Source organism: Mytilus edulis, chromosome 10 (assembly GCF_963676685.1).
Source record: "Mytilus edulis chromosome 10, xbMytEdul2.2, whole genome shotgun sequence".
NCBI classification, from domain to species: Eukaryota; Metazoa; Mollusca; class Bivalvia; order Mytilida; family Mytilidae; genus Mytilus; species Mytilus edulis.
Window position 1 is genome coordinate 75,593,013 of NC_092353.1, and position 24,557 is coordinate 75,617,569.

At 31.5% G+C, this 24,557-nt stretch overlaps 2 protein-coding genes across 2 annotated transcripts in view; both read left to right on the forward strand.

Moving 5' to 3' along the window:
- The window catches only part of LOC139491907 (putative inhibitor of apoptosis), a 396,259-nt gene that overhangs the window by 336,330 nt on the left and 35,372 nt on the right, over positions 1-24,557 (forward strand). The gene's annotated exons all lie outside the window — the stretch shown is intronic.
- LOC139491900 (WD and tetratricopeptide repeats protein 1-like) lies at positions 3,131-21,899 on the forward strand. Its single transcript, XM_071279824.1, has 14 exons — positions 3,131-3,410; positions 8,061-8,144; positions 8,472-8,518; positions 9,428-9,539; positions 10,077-10,264; positions 11,320-11,544; positions 12,097-12,185; positions 13,198-13,398; positions 14,244-14,379; positions 16,018-16,200; positions 16,601-16,830; positions 17,217-17,388; positions 19,974-20,166; positions 21,005-21,899. Exons 1-14 carry the CDS (start codon positions 3,354-3,356, stop codon positions 21,191-21,193), a joined length of 2,106 nt encoding a protein of 701 aa, XP_071135925.1. The 5' UTR covers positions 3,131-3,353; the 3' UTR covers positions 21,194-21,899.

Below are 24,557 nucleotides of genomic sequence, written 5' to 3' on the forward strand. Positions count from 1 at the left end.
ATGCAGTTCAAAATAAACAGTTCCTCTTCAGCATGGAAATGACTATAATATAACTCTACAAACTGATAAACAAATTTTGTCGCAACATCATTAAAGTGCATGGAGTTATAGGATTGTAAGTATATTTTATTTTATCTCTTTGCACTATCACATATTGAATGAACAATTTGTTCAATATTCTGACCAGTTGAACAATTTGGTTTAATAAAACATATTGCAATTGGGTCAAAATTTTGAATGAGTTGCAATTGGTGGAGAGCAACACTAACAGTCAACTCACTGTAATTACAATATTCATAAGACAAAGTTTTCATCTCAGTCGAAATTACTGTCAATTTGAACAAGATATATTCTTGATAAGATTAAGCTGTGCCAGTGTTTGTAACTTGTGATTTACTTTTGTATACCATTTTTTAATACGTTTTGCCCATCATTATCTATTCTTTATAGTTTAGCACCTCATTATTCTGAGTCTCTATTCCTTATTTGTTTTGGTCCATTTTTCTCTTTTCTTTTATGTTTTACCCTTTTTCTCTATTCTGTAAACCCTATCAACACCTTCTATAATTCGTTCATATTTTGGTGATGCACATACAACTTGATTTAATGTTATGATATTTAAATGTAATTCGATCTTCAGCTTGGAGAACGATCATTAGTTTTGTCTTCTTCTTCAAAGAAATGTGCCACGGATATGAAATAAAAAATCATCTATTTTTAATTTCCGTTGATTATATATGTTCATGCATGTGTCGCAACGTTGAGCACTGTGGCCGATTTACGGAAACGGCAGCTCGAAGTAATGTGCTCCTTTTATTGGGACTGAGCGCATTCGATTCATATCAAATGTCAATAAGAGCCGAGTACATTATTTTTTACTTAACGTTTTAAGCATTAATGCCGATTGGTTTTGAGTGTCAAACAGCACCTTTTAAGGCAAAAGACTGAGCTTTAAAAAAGAGAACTTTGGATGACCACTTATTCTTTGTCCTGATTTTATCTGTCTAAAACTGCCACGCATTGTTTACAGCATGACTTACTTTAATTAAGCACATACAAAATTCCCGCTAGAATTGTAACAGAGTTAGCGGAAACAAACTTGGTCAACATTGATAGTTCTCACAGTGCCTTGATAATGTGTTTGATGGTATAACAAGTATAACAACTGATGTTTATAGTTCGTTCTTATGTTGTACTGTTATATCACTGTCCCAGGTTAGGGGGAGGGTTGGGATCCCGCTAACATGTTTAACCCCGCCACATTATTTATGTATGTGCCTGTCCCAAGTCAGGAGCCTGTAATTCAGTGGTTGTCGTTTGTCAGTTATGTGTTACATATTTGTTTTTCGTCCGTCATTTCTTTATATAAGTAAGGCCGTTAGATTTCTCGTTTGAATTGTTTTAAATTATCTTATCGGGGCCTTAATTTTATAGTCGACTATTCGGTATGGACTTTGCTCATTGTTGAAGGCCGTACGGTGACCTATAGTTGTTATAATGTCTGTGTCATTTTGGTCTCTTGTGGACAGTTGTTTCATGGCACTGCATGGCTACGGTTACATGGAAATGTAACAATAATAAAAATATTATTGTTACATTGGAGACTAAATGCCGGAATGCATGGTTGGGTAAGGACCTGTTTAATTACGAATGTAACAATAATTATTGAGGCTACGGTTACATTGCGTTATTGTTACATGAAAAAAAGCAATGTACGATGGGACTAGTAATATATATATGTACGAAATAATAAAAGTCGAGGACATTTATTACATACATTTATAACATACAATTTATTTACTGTAATTTTTTATTTACAATGACAATTTCTACAAATCCAGTAAGTTGTTTTTAAAGTCCGACACATTTTTGATGAACGAAATTACGTCCTCCACGGATACGTGTATACGTACATACATAATTTCTTAGTATTTAAGTAACAGTTAGCAAACTTTGCTTTTGATTATCAATTTGCGTCAAGTTATAAAGCTGTATGAAATGTATGTCTTGATATTGTTTCAGTTTCGTTTAAAACGCATCCCAAGTTTCATTTTTATTTTCACCAGAAACAAAATTGGTCCAAAGTATAATGGCAGTAATAAGAGTAGGTGCGCAGTTAAATACTTTTAAAAAGTGAAACCATTGAACTATATTTTTCGCCTTTGACAGTCACACTCCTAATCTTGAGTAGTATCTTTAAGAACATCAAAACCATTAATACGTAGTTAAACTATTCAATTTGTACACCATTGGTTGAATAATAATATTTTATTATTTATCAGTATTGAATTACAAGTATTGTTTAGTACATATGAAAGAATGAAGCAATACAACTATAGAAGATTTAAGTTTAATCAATCTAGCGTACATTGCTGTTTTTCCTGTAAAAATAACGTAATGTAACCGTAGCCTCAGTAATTATTGTTACATTTGTAATTAATCGGTTCCTCACCCAACTTTGCATTCCGGCAATTAGTCTCCAATGTAACAATAATATTTTTATTATTGTTACATTTCCATGTAACCGTAGCCAGTGCCTTGTTTCATTGGCAATCATACCCGGCATCTTCTTCAAGTTTTTATATAAGTTCTTCTACCCGTTCTTTTCTATAACTTCGTAAATGAATATTTATTTCTTTTTTAATCATTATTATAAAGACATGCCTATTATAAAAAGCACTTCTTACGGTTGTTATATATATAGTGATTGTGACATTGATGAGAGTACGTAGTAATACATGATATACTTTACTGAGAAACTGATATATGTACTGTGGTAGTATAAATCTGAATCGACAAACTGGTTTTCGGTATATATATAAGCTTTTAAATTTGTACAAATTATAATCTGTACAGGGTTTTTGTACAATTTATAAGGTTTTTGACACATACCTTTTTGCATCAGGTTTATCTTCTAAAATGTATCAGTTTTAATAATGTCTTGAATTTAAATTTACTTCAACTGCAACCCAACAATTAGTGCTACTCCTATTGTTATCAAACTGGAAATAAGGACATTTGAATGGTTCAAATTAAAATTTTATTTTTCTCCTCATAACAAACATGCCAAAATCGTGTCCATAAAATTTGTATTTTCAAAATTCGTTTTGTAGAATCAAACATGAAATTTATAACTACTTGCACTTTTCAGAATATCAACAAAGTGTGATTTGTGGAGTGACAAGTGGAGATCAATATAAATAAACAGTAGATTATAATAATATTGAACGATTTGGTAAAATCCGAAGAGTTGACATTAATATAGTCTAGCTATGAATGTTTATTTGTGAACGACAAATAATGGATACTTGAACGGAGCAAAATCCTGGTTTTGTTTTGACTCTCATTTTTAGATGATCATGGCATTCCAAAATGGATTTCTTAAAAGAAAAGTAGACCGGGAAATAAATGTAATTACATTAATATATTTTGAATATTCTACATGCACACATTTACACAAAATATGCAAATACACGATCATGTTCATTCGTCCTGAATACACATTATCGCTATCGGTCCGCCATTACTGGATATCACACAGGTTCCCGTAAAATTTTGACGTCATAAAACAAAATATCTGACGCTACAATGGAAAAGTGATTGTTTTATGCGTCAAAAGTTCAAGTGGCCGGGTCAGCCAGGATTAGCGTTAATGTGTATATATGCATGAAATATTTGCCACTGGATGTTAAGCAAACAACATCATTCATGAGTATTGATATTCTCTTTTGGGATTCTGTGACTTTCTGATTAGGTCTCTTAACTGACTGATGATGATGATGATGAATGTCTGCTTAACGTCTAGTCCAAGTAATTATGATGTCTTGAAAGGCTATTTTATTTTCTGCTTTGAAGTCACTGTAACCGAAGGCTTCAAAGCAAAACATAAAATGGCTTTTCTCAACATGTTTCAAGATGTCATAATATTGATTGGACTACTCTTAAAACAGAAATTGGAAACATGAAAATAAAGATTTTGCTACATGTACACAATGTATACATTCATGGTTATTTAACATGTTTAAGCCTCATTGGCTGTATGAAATGATCTCTCTTTTCAATCGTCTCTCTTGTCCTCTGGGAGTGCAATACACAACTCATCAGACATAGTACATGCAGTAAGGAGGTAATGTGCATATTGAATTGTGTAATGCATTTTTGTTTAATTCGAGAGAGGAGTTGAATAGATTTTATAGAGTTTTTCAGAATCTCAAATTAATGTATCCACCACAATTATTAATCCTACACTTGAGGAAATGACTGTCCATTAAATATTTAATAATTAACCTTGGTTTGTTGTCTACTTATAACTCAGAAGTGAAATGAAAATATGGTTATAATTGTTTTTGTAGCGTTGTCGTTTTTGTATGGATTCGTGTTTGTCGATGTGTTATTTTGGTAGCGTAAATTACGTAAAATCCATATTCAAATGGCACAAAGAAAACAAACCACAACACAAAGTTTCAATTCAAATCACTATGTAATCTGTTAAATGTATATCAGTTTGACATAATAAAACAGTTGAACAATAATCCTAATTCACTAACACAATATAACTCTCAACACTTCTAACTAACAATCTCAAATCCCTCTATTCTCACTATTTCACTCTGATCTCTCTCGCATCCCCTTATATACATATTTACAGGCGGTACCCCGATGGTTCCAAAGATGGGTTACCGGGCGGTTCTAAAGATACCGGGCGGTACCTCAGCGGTTCTAAAGATTGGCTACCGGGCAGTTTCAAAGATGGGGGTACCGGGCGGTTCTTAAGATACCGGTCGGTGAATTTAAGTAATATAGAAAATAAAAATACTGGGCATTGCCCTATAGAAATGTAATTTAACTCTTATGTATTTAAAAGAAAGACATCTTACATAATAATAAATTATACAGTCAAACTAAAATCGCTACAATCCCCCCAACTAGCAATTGAAATTCCTATTTCAATGTCGTATTAAACAAAACTAGGCTTCTCACTGTACAGTTACATATATATCTAAATACACAATCAATATAGTTCAACTCAAGTCAATGTTATATGTTCACTTCAACATGCATAATAAAGTTATGATAGCAGTTCCTAACTTCACTTTCAAATCACCAACATTAGCTGTGACGAACCTTGTATTCAATGTTTTATGAAAATTATTTCCAAGAGGTTCCAATGTTTTATTTGAAGAATTGTTAAGCGGTTCCAATATTTTATTTACAGAATTGTCAGGCGGTTCCAATGTTTTATTCATAAAAAAATGTTCAGCGGTCTCAATGATGTATCCAAAGAATGGTCTTACAGTTCCTTGATTGGTATCTGTTTTTCCGATATGATTTCATGCATTCCCAACAATATATGTCCAGTTTCTCCATCAGGGTCAGCAAACACACAACAATTTTGCAGCAATACCCTTTTAAATTCATCGGCTTCTTTAATTGAAAAATTCTGTATACCGCTTTGGTACATCTTTTCCATATATTGAGGAAACAAACTATTAGACGAATTACGATGCTCAACGATACCACAAACATCTTCATTTTCATCTTCTACCTCAACAGAATTGCCGATATTCAAAACTGGTACAAACACAGCAATATGTGTTCCTTTGAACAACATAATATCTTTACTGGTTGGGTTAAACAAACATACATGCACCATACCTTGAGAAGAATTAAGATAGTCCATATTTTATCATGAAATGGAATATTTCTGCTTCATATTTCTAAAAATTAAGAATTCCAGTCCCTTTGACATCGAATGGATTGGATAATACTTTCACCAAGTAAATGATTTATTACTCCTGAAACAATAATTGGAAATTGAACACAAAATTCATCACATGATAATGTCATAACAACAGTTCTTAACACTTTTAAATGATGAACCTGGTATCTAATGGTCCTAGCATAGGTCTACTATCAGACAAAATATTTCGGTAGCTGTCTTTTGTTATGAAAGTATGTCTTGCACCGGTATCGATCTTGCAAGTAATTGCTGGTCCTATTTACTATCTACCATCATACCGTTCTTTCCTTATATTTACGTTAACACAGCTACATACGTTATTTTGTCCAATATTATCTGACAATAATTCATTGTCCATATGTTCCTCTCGCAGATAAACAAACGCACCATCACTCAACCGCTTAGGTGTTATGTGATACTTTGGAGTTAAATCTTGGTCTAATAAGTGATCCAAGCCAATCTCCATATCACCCCTTTCAGTTTGAGTGGAATGTGTCGTCCTATGTTTATCCAAGGTACACTCCTTTAAACTTCTGCTAGGCCACCAGGTACCGTCGGTCGGAGCAGGGCCTATTGCTCCGACTGGTTGTTGTTTAACTGCTGGACGGTACCACCGCTAATCTGGGCGGTGTCTTCCTCATGTACCGTCTGATTTGAAATGATCTGATTGTTTGAATGTGTCTTACTCCAATAGTACTCTCTAGTGTGTCCTCTTTTTCCACAATTTGTACACTGTCTATATATCTTGTTTTGATATCTTTGGTTGTTTATAGGACTTGCTGAATAATTGTTCTTCTTTGAACTCCGTTCATTAACATCACTATCTTTTTCCACTGTATATACATTATTTCTCCTGTTAACCTTATTCACATTTATTTCATTAATTCGTAAACATTCTTCTTGCATAGCACTTGAAACAGCTTCTTGGAGTGTCTTAGGTTTGGTTCGCCTTATAAACATGCGGAACTCTTCCGACTCACCGCAAGCGTCAAGAAACAATCTGATACTATTTTCTTGGACAAGTTCTGGATGAGATTGGTATGAACGCCTGTACAAATCATCAATAGATTGCCCCAAATCTCTAAACGATTCATCAGGTTTCCTTCTCCTTAGTTTTGCCTCTGCCAGATAGATTTCTTCCATGTTTGAATGTCCAAACCGTAGCTTTATCTTATCTATTAAACTCTCCCATCTCATTTGGATATCTGAAGACAGTCCGTGCACGTATGTGTCTTCCTGTCCCCTTACGGTAGTAAAGAACACTAACATGTATTCAAATAGTTTAAGTCTCACTGATATTCCAACCATTATCTTCATTACGAATCTATAAAACTTCTTGTATGGTTATCCCACCGCTGCCACCATTTGTAGCGTTGTCGTTTCTGTATGGATTCGTGTTTGTCGATGTGTTATTTTGGTAGCGTAAATTACGTAAAATCCATATTCAAATGGCACAAAGAAAACAAACCACAACACAAAGTTTCAATTCAAATCACTATGTAATCTGTTAAATGTATATCAGTTTGACATAATAAAACAGTTGAACAATAATCCTAATTCACTAACACAATATAACTCTCAACACTTCTAACTAACAATCTCAAATCCCTCTATTCTCACTATTTCACTCTGATCTCTCTCGCATCCCCTTATATACATATTTACAGGCGGTACCCCGATGGTTCCAAAGATGGGTTACCGGGCGGTTCTAAAGATACCGGGCGATACCTCAGCGGTTCTAAAGATTGGCTACCGGGCAGTTTCAAAGATGGGGGTACCGGGCGGTTCTTAAGATACCGGTCGGTGAATTTAAGTAATATAGAAAATAAAAATACTGGGCATTGCCCTATAGAAATGTAATTTAACTCTTATGTATTTAAAAGAAAGACATCTTACATAATAATAAATTATACAGTCAAAAATGTATATTGAGAGCTTGATTAGTTGTATAGGCCCTTTTATCAGTATTTATAACCGTTGAAGACTATACTGACCTATATAGATATAGGAAGATGTGGTGTGAGTGCCAATGAGACAACTCTCCATCCAAATAACAATTTAAAAAAGTAAACCATTATAGGTCAATGTACGGCCTTCAAAACGGAGCCTTGGCTTACACCGAATAACAAGCTATAAAGGGCCCCAAAATTACTAATGTAAAACCATTCAAACTGAAAAACCAACGGTCTAATCTATATAAAAAAAGGAGAAACAAGAAACACGTATAAATTACATAAACAAACGACAACTACTGTACATCAGATTCCTAACATGTACATAGGTTGTGTTAATGTGTAGTTTGTATTCTTTTTAATTTCAGAATGTCAGTAGACAAACATTTGAGAGAAGTTTACAAGTTACTCCAGAGTTAATAGATAGACTGGGGTTAGAGAAAGAACTTGAGGTAAATATGACCATATGTTCTTATGGGTAAGACTTTTTTTCTGTATTTTCTTTAAATGATACAGAAAATCTATGGACAAACTCAAGATTGTGTTTCAGAAGTGTACTTTCTTTAAATGATACAGAAAATCTATGGACCAACTCAAGATTGTGTTTCAGAAGGTTTGAAAGATTTTATCCTTTATATTCATTATAGGTAAGTATAATGTACATCTACATGTTTTTTTTACACGTTGCTGAATATATTAAGAAGATCTCAGATTTCTGAAGGATCTTCAAAAAGACAATGATCTCAGACATTTTCTTATTCATTTATTTATATTTCCAGGGCCACCATGGTTGTGTTAATTGTTTGGAATGGAACGAGAAAGGAACGTAAGTGCATTATCTTTTTATAAATATGCTACATCATGTAACAAATTGCATTGTTTCATGAAAAATTGTAACAACTTTCAACTTTATTTGATCACTCAGACAACAATCCATATGTGTAACAATGTTCCTGTCTTATACCCCAAATTATATGTTAAGAATTAAAAAAGAAATTGTCTTATAGAGTCCAAATCTTTACTAATACCTTCAATATTTACAGTATTTTATAATCTCAAGTTAGCTAAGTTTTGTACTGGCTTTAACATATATGGCATGGGGCTGGAACAAATATAAAAATAAACAGATGTACCCGTAGGTTTGCCAATAGGCTATTTGCCAATTCCCGTAATTGACCCTGTATTTAGAGATCCCTGTTTTAGTTGTCTCCCTTTTGAGGGACATTAATTTTTATTTACAATGGAGAGATAGCAGAAAGAACAAATTTACCTGTGCGTAATGTGAGTAATCTGTTAGGTTTTCAAATCTTTTAATTACATTAATTTGTTGTTAAGCTTAATATTTTTGACATCAGAAAATATTTTTCATGAAAATTAGTTAAACAGACGATAAATCACTTTCAAATCATCATGCTTTGCATTAGCAAAAGCCAATTTTGTCCGGTACGGAACCAATCTACGATTGACAAAGGGAAGTAATTTGTTTAAAAAGTGTGTAATAATAGAATCAAATCTGTAATTGGCAAATGGACTATTAGACAACTATCCACTAAAGATCAATGATTGAAGATATTGACTTGATATTTGTTATATATTTGACACCATGACAAGTTATAGATGAAGTGAGGATTTTGTTCCGATTTGAAAAAGTTTTAAGCAGTAGGGGACTATGTATTGCCACTTAGTTATTATAAGAGGAATCTGCCATTATTGAAATAGTATTTTTGTATTTCAGGTTATTAGCCAGTGGTTCAGATGATGTCCAAATTATTATATGGGATCCATTTCATCATAAAAGTTTGACAACATTACGAACTAGACATGAAGGAAATATCTTTTCTGTTAAGGTAAACTTTTTTTTGATAACATTTAACTGGACAAATTCTAGACCAGATGCACATTTTGACAATTAAAGTCTCTTCTGTGATTCTTAAAGAAAAAATATTAATAAATTTAAAATCTTTTAGAAATGTAAAGAGCTGATATATAATTGAAAAAGACAAAAAGTATAGCCAAATGGAGACAATTGCAAGGAATCAGAGCTAGGCATTTTGGAGAAATATTTTAAAATTTCAAATGATTTGCTAAGATTATAAAGTTTATTAATATACTGTTAAAACCTATTAATTTTTTGTTGCATTTGATATTTTCAGTTTTGTGAAATTTCCGAGGACTTATAAAGCATTTGCTTTTCATTTGATATAATATTGTATGTGTTATATTCAAGATTATTTTTTAATATAAAAAAAGGAGACGTGGTATGATTGCCAATGAGACAACTCTCCACAAGAGACCAAAATGACACAAAAAATTAACTACTATAGGTCACAATTTATGAAAACATCTTAAAATCAAAATTCTTGAATGTGAATCTATTTTTTCAGTTTCTGCCAAATTCTAATGATTCCATACTTGTATCCGGTGCAGCTGATTGTAAAATCCATGTACATGATCTCAATCAAGAGGAGACGACTCATGACTTTGGTTGTCATAGCGGCAGAGTAAAACGTCTGGCTGTAGCTCCTAATGTGCCATTTATGTTCTGGAGTGCTGCTGAAGATGGCGCTATCATGTAAGTTATTAAGGGGAGATCATTCATTGCATTAGTTGTTATAGCAACAGAGTAAAACGTTTGGCTCTAGCTCCTAATGTGCCATTTATGTTTTGGAGTGCTGCTGAAGATGGCGCTATCATGTAAGTTATTTAAGGGAGATAATTCATTAGCAGTAGAGTAAAACGTCTGGATGTAGCCCCTAATGTGCCATGTATGTTCTGGAGTGCTGCTGTAGATGGTGCTATCATGTTAGTTATTTAGGGGAGATACTTCATTACATTAGTTGTCATAGCAACAGAGTAAAACGTCTGGATATAGCCCCTAATGTGCCATTTATGTTTTGGAGTGCTGCTGAAGATGGTGCTATTATGTAAGTTATTAAGGGGAGATAATTCATTACATTGGATGTCAAAGGGGCTGATTAAATTGTCTATCTGTAGCTGAAGATGGTGTTTTCATGTAATTTATTAAAGGGAGACAACTCATGATTTTGATAACCATTAAATTATTTTATATATGACTGTAGTTCTATTCCATTATGCCATTATACTATGTATGATAACTCATAATTTGGTTTTCATTCCATTCAGAAAAGCTTAAGTATATTGCCAAGACTCTTATTGATCTTTGAGATTTTGACATTTATGCTAACCTTTAAGTTAAACAGGGGATACATCTCATGATATTGGTTGTAATAAAGGCAGAATAAAAATCATAATTAGTTGTTTAGAATTGAAAAAGTACTGCATATTGATGCCTTATGAAATAAAATTGAGAATGGAAATGGGGAATGTGTCAAAGAGACAACAACCCGACCACCTAAAAAACAACAGCAGAGGGTCACCAACAGGTCTTCAATGTAGCGAGAAATTCACGCACCCGGAGGCGTCCTTCAGCTGGCCCCTAAACAAATATATACTAGTCCAGTGATAATGAACGCCATACTAATTTCCAAATTGTACACAAGAAACTAAAATTAAAATAAAACAAGACTAACAAAGGCCAGATATGTTTTGTACAAATGAATACATTCTATATGATTTAATAAACCAAAGTACATTTATCTTTTGTAGGCAACATGATTTAAGAACACCCGAAACCAGTAAAACCAACCCAAAAAATGTCCTGATTAATCTGAACGCCCACATGGGTGGTAATGCTGAAGCCAAATGTATAGCTATAAACCCTGTCAGACCTGAACAGATAGCTGTAGGAGCTAACGATCCATATGTACGACTGTACGATCGTAGAAAATTAACTTGTAAAGCCATGAAAATGCCAGAGGAAACTAATGGAAGGTATGTCAGCCATTTTATTTTTATTTTTCGGCAAGAATTTCTAAATTAAAATCTGTTTTCTAAATGCCCAATAGAAATTGATATGAAATTGATACAGATATGATTGTTTAGTTTTGAGGCCTCCTAGATGATGACAGGATAAAATTGCCTGTTTTACAATGTGGTTTGGACAAATGTTGGATTGGATCAGAACATACTTACATGTAAAAAATTTCCAATTTTACCACAAGACTTGCTATTAGCATTTCCAAATTATTGCACTAGATCAGCACAGTTGATCAGAGACAGTTTTGATTAGGAGTTATTACCACCAAACACCATGACCAGAATCCACCCTGTTTCACAGTGAATCACCCAATACCAGCAAGAGGAGTTTTTAATTGAATTACCTTGTGTGAAGTACTGTATATGAATTGTTGATTACTTTGAAATTACTCTACAGATTGGGACATGCTCTATTATACAAACAAGAAACAGACCTTTGCCAATTATTAAAAGGTAATTAGAGTATATTTACCAATGGTAATTAATGCTTGTATTTTTATATTTCAGAACTTTATGGGACAGTCCATCAAATTCGATACAGTATCATCCAGATGATTTTGCAATGCAGCAAGATTCTGTCCATTATTTTATAGCAGGTAAGTCTTATAGTATATGGTGGAGAATGTGTTATTTATCTCTAGCTTTGTAGTCTCCCCTGAGCACTACAGTAATGACATTAAACAAATGTTAAACAAATGTATATTTATTTTTTTATCTAAACCCAAATAGCACTTTTTTCTGTACTGTTTTCACTGATTATGTAATTCACACAATTGAGTGATATGAATTTTACAATATTTTTTGTATTGCAACTGGAAAAGTTTTCTAAAAATAAAAAGTTGCCAATCAAATTAGAATTTTTGATAGAAAAAATTTTATGTAGCATTTCATGAAATCACAATAATTAAGCTTACCCGGTAATATGTTTTTGACAAAGGAGTATGTACGGTAAGGACCGAATTTGGCCTCAATTTTCAAGTTCATTTAACGAAAGATTTTAGACACTTTTTAAACACTTAAATGTCTATTTCAATTGATTCGATTAGTTAATGTGATAGATTTTAACTGATTTAGTCATTAAAGCTTAAATATGAAAAATCTATCAAATATGCCAAAAAACGTCACTTTTCAGATGGTTTTTGTCAAAATTGAAAGTGGCTGCATCCGTGTTCATCCTCAATCTTTATATATATTATGTATTATCATCAAATACAACTAACATTTCAATATTTTGAATGAACACGAATGCGGCCACTTTTATTTAAGACGGAAATCGTCTTAATTTAACCAAAATGCTAAAATTTTGAAGATTTAAGTAATTTAGCATGACTTAATGATGCTAGTACCCAAGATATGTGCATTTGTATTGTCAAAAACAGCCCATATTTATTTAGCAGAAACATTCTACTTTCCAATAAATAGCGTTAACATTACATTTTCACAATTTTGTAAAACTGCTATATTTTGGGGCCAAAAAGGTGTCTTACTGAACCTACTCCTTTTCAAAAATCGCAATAATAAATGCAAGCAAACATTTCTGAATTTACAGTAACCCATGGATAAAAATACCTGTCCAAAATGTAACAATTACATTTTTTGTTTTATAAGGCCACCTTCCACAAAAACAGAAAGACTATAAGAAACGATACAGAACCTTAGCATCCACCTATCTGACATTTAGTCCTGATGGAACGGAGTTATTGGTCAATCTGGGCGGAGAACAGATCTATTTATTTGATGTCAACTCACAGAGAAAAGCTGAGAAGTTTGACATATCAATGATTCTAGCTCAAAATGGAGTTGCTAAAGGTTTGCATTTTTAGTAGATATTTGGATGCCAGAATCATTATTATAAAAGAAATATTAACACTTTGAAAAAAAAAGATTTATCTGTTTGTTAAAAAGATGAAATGATAAACGTTTATTATGATTGTTTGTTAAGTTTCCTTATAATTTTACCATATTTCAGGCAAACTTCATGTGTGCCTCGAGCTCATTTCTCGCCATGTTTAATGTTGACAAAGTACTACAAAATTTACCTTTACACAAATGTTTTACAGGCTGTGAAATACAAACAATGAACACCAGGCAGATTTAATTGTCCCTGTACTTTACTGATTATATACCTCTACAATATAAAAACTCCAAAACTAGCACATGTATAATGCAAAATTACATTAAAATGACACATGTTTCAATAGGTTTTTTTTTACCCTGGTTGCATTTTGCTTTTAAAAGATATATAGGAATGACTATTTCACTGTATATCTATCATGGATAGTAGTTTAACTCTTCAGAAATATTTGCCAGTCATTTGCTCACCCTGACATACATCAGATACATAAAGGACTTAGCTTTAGTTTTGTTTTAGTTCAACATCTAATTTGCCTTTCAGAGTCTAAAGGACTATGAGTAATCTCATTGTTTGTATATCAAAATTAAAATAACATCATGTCATTGGTTCAATTTCCATTGTTTAGAACATTTTTAACCAATCCCAAGGTTTTGGTGTACACATTTGAAAATATTATAGAGAATGCATTAGATTCTGCAAAGACCAATGATCAACTACATGTAATATTCTGTGAGATATGTCACATGCTAACTTTTTGTCAGATTTTGATTTTCCACATTTTTTTTGTGTCTGTCTACAGAAGCAGCTTGCACAAATGGATTTAGTCTACATAAAAATGGTACAACGAATGGGGTCGCTAATGGTGTACAGGCTGCTGCCGCGGCTGTGATGAAGGCAGAATTAGAAGTGGATGCTAAATATAGATCTGTTAAAAGGTAACAATTAAATTTCCAGAAAAACATGAAAAAAAAAATAGAGATTCATTTTTAACAAAAGTCTTTTTGATATTGTAATGTCAGCTTAAATATTTTAACGTTTAGGGGCCTCCGCGGGTCTAAATTTTTTTTTTTTTATTTAATATAGGATTTCTCTATATTTTTCTATAAATGAACTCTATCTTATACTTAATAAAAAAAATGAAATAAAAAAATGGGGTCACCGTTCATTTATGCTCACAATCTGCCTTCAAAAGAAGCATACAATTTTGTTAATGTCCTTTTTATACGACCGCAAAAATTGAAAATTTTTTGGTCGTATATTGTTTTCTGTTAGGAGAAATAGCGGTAATATCGAAATAAAAAAAGAACAATAATAAAAAAATATAGGTCACCTATGAGTTAAAATAGATATTTCAATTTTAATGCCAAAAAAAATGGCATTTTTGCACCAAAGGGAGATAATTTGGAGCTTATTCAATGATATCTACATTTTAAAAGTAACCTGGGGCCCACACGAATTGATTTTTTGGAATGATTTTTGTACCATATGATAAAGTAACAACTACTTAAGGTAATAAATAAAATTTGTAATGAAAATTAATGTTTAATTTTTTTCTGAAAATCTTATACCCGCAAGCCCCCTTAAAGTCATAAGAAACCTCAAATAAAAAAAAATAATGCATATGTTTTTTATAACTCAATGGATAGTTTTCATTGTAAAACTTATGTACATATACTTTTTTCTGAAGAAAATTCTTTAATTTATTCATATTTAGAAGAAGTTTACTTTATTTGAATTGCTTCCTTCCAGCAAGCAATTCCCCCGATATATTTTCCGTATGCAAGGTGACCTCAGTGTGACCCATCTCGTAAGAATCCGGTGACCAAAATACGCATGGATGTCCTTAAAATAAACTATTATCTGAATTTACATATTAAACACGTGCTCAATTTCCATGCTTTTTTGTTTATTTTTCGTCAATTGTTGACAAACAGGTGACAATCGTTAAACTTCGGCTTCAAAACACGAACTTTAATTACCTGCCATATTTTCACAACAACACTGACCGATTGAAAAATAAATTGACGATTATACGAAATTTACACGAAAAAAATGATAAATTCGAGCACAGAAGACTAAGTTTATGATGTTTGTATGCATTGGTTTCAGATCTGGAAGAACATTATTTTTCACCGGTCACTCGTTTCTTATGACTTTAAACGTTGATTTTTCTTAAAAAAAAAAAAAAAATTAAAAACCTTTTATATGAGTTTTATAACTGTGTAATGATGATGATTACTGTAAACCAATTTATTTTCACAAGTGATTTATTTTCACGGGTATCGCAAGTTTGAAAATAACGCTTATAAAAATCGTTACAAATACGTAAAACTTTTCCTTATTCAAATACATCATGAAAATCTGGAAATCACGGAACTTTGATGGCCGGGAAGGGAGGTGAGGTTGAAAGAGCTAAAAGATAAATAAAGTATCCTCAGAAATAAGTTTGTTTACAGTATAACAAATTGTATATTTTAAAGTGTAAGAATCATGGTTGGTTGCTTATAATATTTTTTTTTTATATTTTTTTTAATCAGTGTTATAGATTTGAAGAAATGTTTTATTGATTTTAGGCACAAACTGGATAATAAAGGCTTACCACAGGGTGTGGAGTTACTTAAGAAGAAGGCTAACAATTATTTTGAAAAAGAACATTATTCTAAGGCTATTTATTTATATAACCAAGCCATAGCTAGATCTTCTAATTCATCTGTGTTGTTTGGGAATAGGGCAGCAGCTTACATGAAAAGAAAATGGTAGGTTGCTTTTGTAATGACTTTACTTAAATGGCACATTTTGAAATTGAAAGGCCATTTACGGCTCCTGTTTTGTATATTTGAAGATTTTTATTAGCAAAATCATTTTAGATGAGGCAAGAGCCATATTTGTTCTCCAGTATTAATAGTTTTCCTGCTGAAGGTCAAAGGTTTCTGCAGGCACTCAGTGGCTATCAGGATAAAAACATAAGTGCTGAAAACAGTGTTTAACACCAACAATATACCAAACAATTTTCAGTTCATACATATTTACCAACTAGTCTTTTTGTGCAAAAATCTTATGAGTTTGTTAGACAGCAAAAGGCATTTGTAGATTTAAACTTTTAAAGTTTAATTCTGATCGGTTAAAATTGTAATCTTTTGACCTTGTATATTTCAGGGATGGTGATTTATATGCAGCATTAAGAGATTGTCATAGTGCTTTACAATTAGATCCAAACCATTTAAAAGCTCATTTTCGATTGGCTAGATGTTTGTATGAGTTGTCATGGCCACAGGAAGCTTATGATTGTTTACAACAATTTAAAAATAAATTTCCAGACTATGCAAAAAGTAATGCTTGTGAAGCATTAGATAAAGACATTAAAGCAGCCATTAGCTCTAATGCAGGTAAGTAATAAAGTTCCATGAGGGTTTGAATGGGATTCAAATGGAAAAAAATGGAGAAAAAAATAAGAAAAGTGAATAATGAGATGGTTAAATATAAAGAATAAAGAATAATGGATAAAACAAATTGATAAAAGAGAAAAATGGCTGACAAATTGAAATAAAGAATTATAAAAAATAAAAGACACATCTGCTTATTTTTGTTTGAGACTGTCATGTTTTCCTGTATTAAAAAATGAAAAGAACTAATACTGAATTGATGAAAATACGTAAATGCAATGAACATGACAAAAATAACATTAAATCTATCATCCTAAATATTGACCTTTAAATATGTTCATGGCATTATCCTATTATGAAATAAAGTATATTTGTGTGTGTAACCATAGATGATAAAGACCCAGATAATGCTGTAGATCCACAAGCTGCCATGAGAAAGAAGTCCTTCCCAATATCTGACCAGGAGAAGTTATGGCGGGAAGCAGCCTTTGACCACGAGTCAAGGTTCTGTGGGCATTGCAATACAACTACAGATATAAAAGAAGCTAACTATTTTGGAAGGTAAAATTTACTTGAATTTACTTTAATGAGAACAACCTGCTTGCAGTAAATTCAGAAAATACTGTCGAGTCTGGTTATTCTGTATATCCTGTAAATCTTTGTATTTAGTTGATGTAACATCTTCGAAGGGACTTTTTGAATCAAGATTGCAAGAAAATTATCAACAAATCATATACAAAAACAAGGATTGTGCCTGATATTCATATGATGAAATCATAATCTTTCAATCAGTTTAATTGAGGTCTGGAGCTGGCATGTCAGTTAACTGCTAGTTGTCTGTTGTTATTTATGTATTATTGTCATTTTGTTTATTTTCTTCGGTTACATCTTCTTACATCAGACTGGGACTTCTCTTGAACTAAATTTTAATGTGTGTATTGTTATGTGTTTACTTTTCTACATTGGCTAGAGGTATAGGGGGAGGGTTGAGATCTCATAAACATGTTTAACCCTGCCACATTTTTGCGCCTGTCCCAAGTCAGGAGCTTCTGGCCTTTGTTATAGTCTTGTATTATTGTCGAGCCTTCGACTTTAGTCGAAAAAGCGAGACTAAGCGATCCTACATTCCGTCATCGGCGGCGGCGTCGTCGTCAGCGGCGTCCACAAATATTCACTCTGTGGTTAAAGTTTTTGAAATTTTAAAAGCTTTCTTAAACTTTACTAAATTTCTACCAAACTTGGACAGAAGCTTGTTTATGATCATAAGAAAGTATCCAGAAGTAAATTTTGTAAAAATAAAATTCCATTTTTTCCGTATTTTACTTATAAATGGACTTAGTTTTTCTGCGAGGAAACATTACATTCACTCTGTGGTTAAAGTTTTTAAAATTTTAATAACTTTCATAAACTATCCTTGATTTGTACCAAACTTGGACAGAAGCTTGTTTATGATCATAAGATAGTATCAAGAAAAAAATTTTGTAAAAATAAATTTCCACTTTTCCGTATTTTACTTATAAATGGACTTAGTTTTTCTGCGAGGAAACATTACATTCACTCTGTGGTTAAAGTTTTTAAAATTTTAATAACTTTCATAAACTATCCTTGATTTGTACCAAACTTGGACAGAAGCTTGTTTATGATTATAAGATAGTATCAAGAAGAAAATTTTGTAAAAATAAGTTTCCACTTTTCCGTATTTTACTTATAAATGGACTTAGTTTTTCTGCAAGGAAACATTACATTCACTCTGTGGTTAAAGTTTTTAAAATTTTAATAACTTTCATAAACTATCCTTGATTTGTACCAAACTTGGACAGAAGCTTGTTTATGATCATAAGATAGTATCAAGAAGAAAATTTTGTAAAAATAAATTTCCACTTTTCCGTATTTTACTTATAAATGGACTTAGTTTTTTGCCAGAAACAAAACATTCACTCTGTGGTTTAAGTTTTTAAATTTTTTATAATGTTCTTAAACTATCCTGGATTTCTACCAAACTTAGACAAAAGCTTGTTTCTGATCATAAGATATTATTCAGAAGTAAATTTTGTAAAAAAAAAAATAACTTTTTCCGTATTTCACTTAAGCTTATAAATGGACTTAGTTTTTTCTTCCAGTTAACATTACATACAGTCTGCAGTTAAAGTTTATAAAACATTTACTAGATTCATAAATTATCCTGGATTTTATTTACCAAACTTGGAAGCTTCTTTCAATCAAAAGACAGTATCGAGAGGGAAATTTTTATTGATGTTTTTCCTCATTTTTGTTGAGTCTGCGATTAACAGCAAACGTAGGCGAGACACTGGGTTCCGTGGAACCCTTACGAATTTTTTTAATTTTAGTTTCTTGTATACAATTTGGAAATTAGTATGGCGTTCATTATCACTGAACTAGTATATATTTGTTTAGGGGCCAGCTGAAGGACGCCTCCGGTTGCGAGATTTTCTCGCTACATTGAAGACCTGTTGGTGACCTTCTGCTGTTGTTTTTTCTGTGGTCGAGTTGTTGTCTCTTTGACACATTCCCCATTTCCATTCTCAATTTTATTTATTGTGAAAGGAATTGAGGTAATCATAAAGAGAATATGGATGATTGTGCTTTTGAGATTATTGGAAGATACATGTATATTGACAATTGAAAATATAAATATTGATATATACAAAATGATAATCTAAGGGCTTTCAGTGTTTGCCCCAATACTTTCAAATAGCATCTTGGCTTTGTTAGTGATCTTCATCTTGTGGCCTAAAGCCAAGTGCTGAAGAACTTTTTTCTGAAAGCAAAATCAAACCACCCTTATAGGTCTCTAAATGTTGCAGAAAAAAACGTTTTGAATGTTGTTATATGTATTTTATATTATCACTTCATACTTGTCACATACAAATTAAACTCAGGGACTGTAAATTAAAAAGTTTGGAATCTCAAATTATAATGAAGAATTTAGTTATGAAAGGTTTTGCAAAAACAAAAACTTGTATTTGAATTTGGTTACAAAATTTAATACATGATTTTCTAAAGTTGTAATAAATAATCTCACATCTTTGTCAATTGTTCAAAATTGAAATTTAAAAAACACAAATACAAATTTAGAAATGAAAATTTTCTTAATTTACACAATTATATTATGTTAATTTTTGCAGCAATGGTCAGTATATAGTAGCAGGATCTGACGACGGTTCTTTCTTTATATGGGAGAAGAATACTACAAATATTGTACGGGTATTAAAGGGAGATGACTCTATAGTAAATTGTCTACAGCCACATCCAAGTCATTGTTTGTTAGCCACCAGTGGAATAGATCCAGTGGTACGATTGTGGAGTCCTTTAGCAGAGGTAAATATGCACTTTGGGATCAATTGATTGGTTGATTGATTGATGTATAGAGGCAAATATTACATTTTGTAGCAATAATATTACATTTATTATCTAGAAAATTAATTGTTAGATACATATCAATAGATTTTGCTTTGTACTAGAAGGACAGTGATGCAAATTGTCTATGTACAAAGTTAGACTGTTTTCACCATGTGATATAGATTTTTATTTGTCTTTGTTTTCAACTTTATGCTTTCATAGGATTTGGGTTGTAGATGTCATATTTAAAAGGCATTATCTTTTCTCAAATTATCCAGGTTTATTTTCTTATAAGGATGTAAATTCTGAATTGAGGATTAGAAAAATTAGCAACAATTTTGGATTTGATTTTGTACTGCATTAAGTTAAGTTTTGATGCAAAATGGATAAATGTTCAAAAAATCAAGACTACATTTTAGTTATGCTATTTTAGATCTTCTCTGTTTTCTATTTGGTGGGTCCCCATGGAGTTTTCAGAATAGAGAATAATGTGGAAATGTGCAGAATAGAGTGCAATGAAATTAAAGAACAGAGAAAAAAAGGGAAAAAGATAAAGAATAGATAGTAATCATGATAAAAGGGTATTAAAATAAAAGGAATAGTGAATAATGGGCAAAGAATAAAAAAAAAAGTTCTAAAGAAGAGAGATACAAAATACCCCATCCAGACCCTATTAGAAGTTTTGCATCAACATATGGACTTTGCAATTTATTTAAGCTCTACCAAGTTATCTTAATTAAATTTTAATTCTGAAATAACTTGAAAAGGTAGTCTGCAATAATTTTAAATTAAGAATGACTAACATCTTATCTTTCAGGATGGTTCAAAGAATGAAAGAGAAATTGATAACTCAGATGACGCAGCATTAGCCAATCAAAAGAGAATGAATGCTGACCCCTTAGAGGTCATGCTAATGAACATGGGATACCGGATCACTGGAGTGTTTGATGTAGATGAAGAAGAAGAACAGAGGGGTGACCAAGGGGTTAATTGCAGACCCAGTTGAGTTGCCTTGATTTATAGATAAATAATTTAAGACAGTTTATTAAGTTTAAAACTTGTTTTTATATATGAATTGTTATTGTGATGTTGTTAAATGATCCAAAATTATTTAAATGGCTGTATAACAGTATTTTGTCCCCTGTGTAAGGGCCTCATTGCTTGATAGATTTTTGTTATCTCCCTTTACTTATTTTAATGTATGACAAGTCTGGATCATACATATGTTTTGAAGTAAAAATTGAAGAGGTCATTGATCCATGCTTTCTTTTGCTTTGAATAGAAGAAAGAAAATCAAAATGTATACATAATTATGTATTGTTTTAATTCTTAATGGGTTTTGTATTTTTGATTATAAATCATAATGAATTCAAAAATATGTGCAGGAAATAAACACTGTTATTTTAATCCCTTTTTGAAAAAAAGTTTGTGAAAATGTAAACATTTTGTATTTTCATGTAATATTTGTATTCTTAAAATATTCTTCTATATATCAATTTAAATAATTCTTACTAAAATTTGCTCAAAATCTCTCTGTTTTGTGTATCTTTGTAAAATGATATACTCGCTTGGAATGATATGTGTCAGATATAAGATATTTTTGTCAAGGGGAAGTAATAAAATCATTTGTTTCTGCTTTCAAGCTTACATAAAAAACATTAAATGATCTAGACAAAAGCTCAAAAGAAAATATAACTGTTTATAATCATGAATTTTTTTAACAGTTAATGCTAATGATCTGAAACCCTTTCCTAAAAAGGAGAAGGTCCGGTAAGGACTGATTTTGGCCTCAAATTTCAGGTTCATCTGACGAAAGATTTTGACCACTTTTTAAACACTTAAGTGTCTATTTTACTTGATTTAATCAGTTTATGTGAAAGATTTTTACTGATTTAGTCATTAAAAACCATCCGATTCAAGCTCAAATATGAAAAATCTACCAAATATGCCGAAAAATGTGACTTTATAGATGGTTTTTGTCAAAAATGAAAGTGGCCGCATCCGTGTTCATCCAAAACCTTTAGATATGTTATGTATTATCATAAAATACAACTTACATTTCAATATTAAGGATGAACACGAATGCGGCCACTTTTGTTTTACACGGAAACTGTCTAAAATTTAACTAAAATGCTAGAATTTTGAAGATTTCAGTAATTTAGCATGACTTAATGGTGCTACAACACAATATATGTGCATTGTATTGTCAAAAACAGCCAATATTTATATAGCAGAAGCATTCTTCTGTCCAATAAATACCTAAAAATCTATAATTTAACAATTTTGTAAAACTGCTATATTTTGGGGCCAAAAAGGGGTCTTACCGGACCTACTCCTTTATCCCTTATATCAATGTAAAATATTTCATAAATTTCATTGATTTTCAATTTCGGATTTTCTCCTTTTATCCCAAAATTCCTATTGTAACCTCTAATTAATTTTAACAGTATGCTCAAGTTTGATGTATTTGCTTGAAGCAGTTTTTTGAGGTATCCTGTATTAAAAGATGCTCAATGTTAAGAAATGAAAAAATCAATTCGAATATCAATTTATATGTTTAAAGATATATATATATATATCATTACTTATTTCATATCCTTTACACAACCAGTTGATTAATATATATTTGAAAACTAATAATTTGATAAATTTTTCTCGATTTTGTCATTTGTCAGTTTTCAATTATGATATCAAATTGTCTTACAATTCTCTTGTTTTGGCTATTTAGATGTCATCAAAAACATGATGCACATTTTGAGCATATGCAATGGCAGTTCTTCATCCATTTTATTAATAAAAAAATCATTGCTTCTTAGCATGACAGGAAGTGTGTTTATAAACTGTTTATAAAGTACAGTAATTGTAAATTCAGAACATATTGCTTGTATTCATCATTGCAATAATTACTTACCAACGGACAAAACTGGAAGGCAAATCAAATTTTTCTCAGTTAATGCTTCATAAAATTTAAAAATGTGGAGTTGAATAATTGTACCAATATTTTGGTTATATTTTTTTTAATCTGATAATGATATCAAATATTATTGAAGAATGTAAATTAGTTATTTTATTTCATAATGAAGTAATATTATTTTTTTTTCAATTTGTTTGAGCTTTTAGTTTTTAAGAAAAAAGGTATAAAAACAAGGCGCTCATTATTAACCATAACTTGAAAATAAGTAAATTTATGTGAAGTGTTTTAGTATACCAGATATCTTGAAGTCGTAGACAATCCATTAGGAAAAATGAGCAGATTTTTTTATTATACAAAAAATTAAAAAATGAATGGAAGAAATCATTTAAAAAAAATATTAACTTTTTCACCTTTTGGCTAATTCTAATTGGACCATTAAGTCATTATTGTATAACATTGTATTCATTACAAATTTCTTATTTGTGACTTTGCAATTACTTCTGTTCTGGTTAACCAATCAAACTGAAATTTTATCAAATAATCTTTGCCTCTTATGAAATGTTTTGAATGAAAATTGCAATTTTGGTTCTGACAATTTGAAACAATAGTCACAAAGGGACAAAACAAAATATAACTAATGCTTATACCCTTTACTTCCTTCTGTATGTCCTGTCTTTATATATCAAGGGTTTGTTAAAGCATATACCAATAATGTTTTCTATATATAAGGGTACTTATAATGATTGACTTGGCAAAACTATAAAGCAAGATTAAACATGTTAAAAGCAAATACTCCCTATTGTATACTTCTATAAACCTCTATGTAATGTATTTGATTGAGTGATATACATCTATGGCAATCACAATGTCATGGAAAAATCATAAATAGTATTAGCTATGTGATCATGTTTTATTCAGTTATTTTATTTTGTACCAGGAAGGTATAATTTCAACATATTGTTTTAATTGCCATGCTTGCAGATTATTTGTAACAAAAAGCTACAAATAAAGAAGTTATCATGTTCAGTTGTTTTGATTTGAATCAATTCATTTTAGATACTGAATACATTTTTAGCTCACCTGACCCAAAGGGCCAAGTGAGCTTTTCTCATCACTTTGCGTCCGGCATCTGTCGTCCGTCGTCGTCCGGCGTTAGCTTTTACAAAAATCTTCTCCTCTGAAACTACTGGGCCAAATCAAACCAAACTTGGCCACAATCATCATTGGGGTATCTAGTTTAAAAAATGTGTGGCGTGACCCGGTCAACCAACCAAGATGGCCGCCACGGCTAAAAATAGAACATAGGGGTAAAATGCAGTTTTTGGCTTATAACTCAAAAACCAAAGCATTTAGAGCAAATCTGACATGGGGTAAAAATGTTTATCAGGTCAAGATCTATCTGCCCTGAAATTTTCAGATGAATCGGTCAATCGGTTGTTGGGTTGCTGCCCCTGAA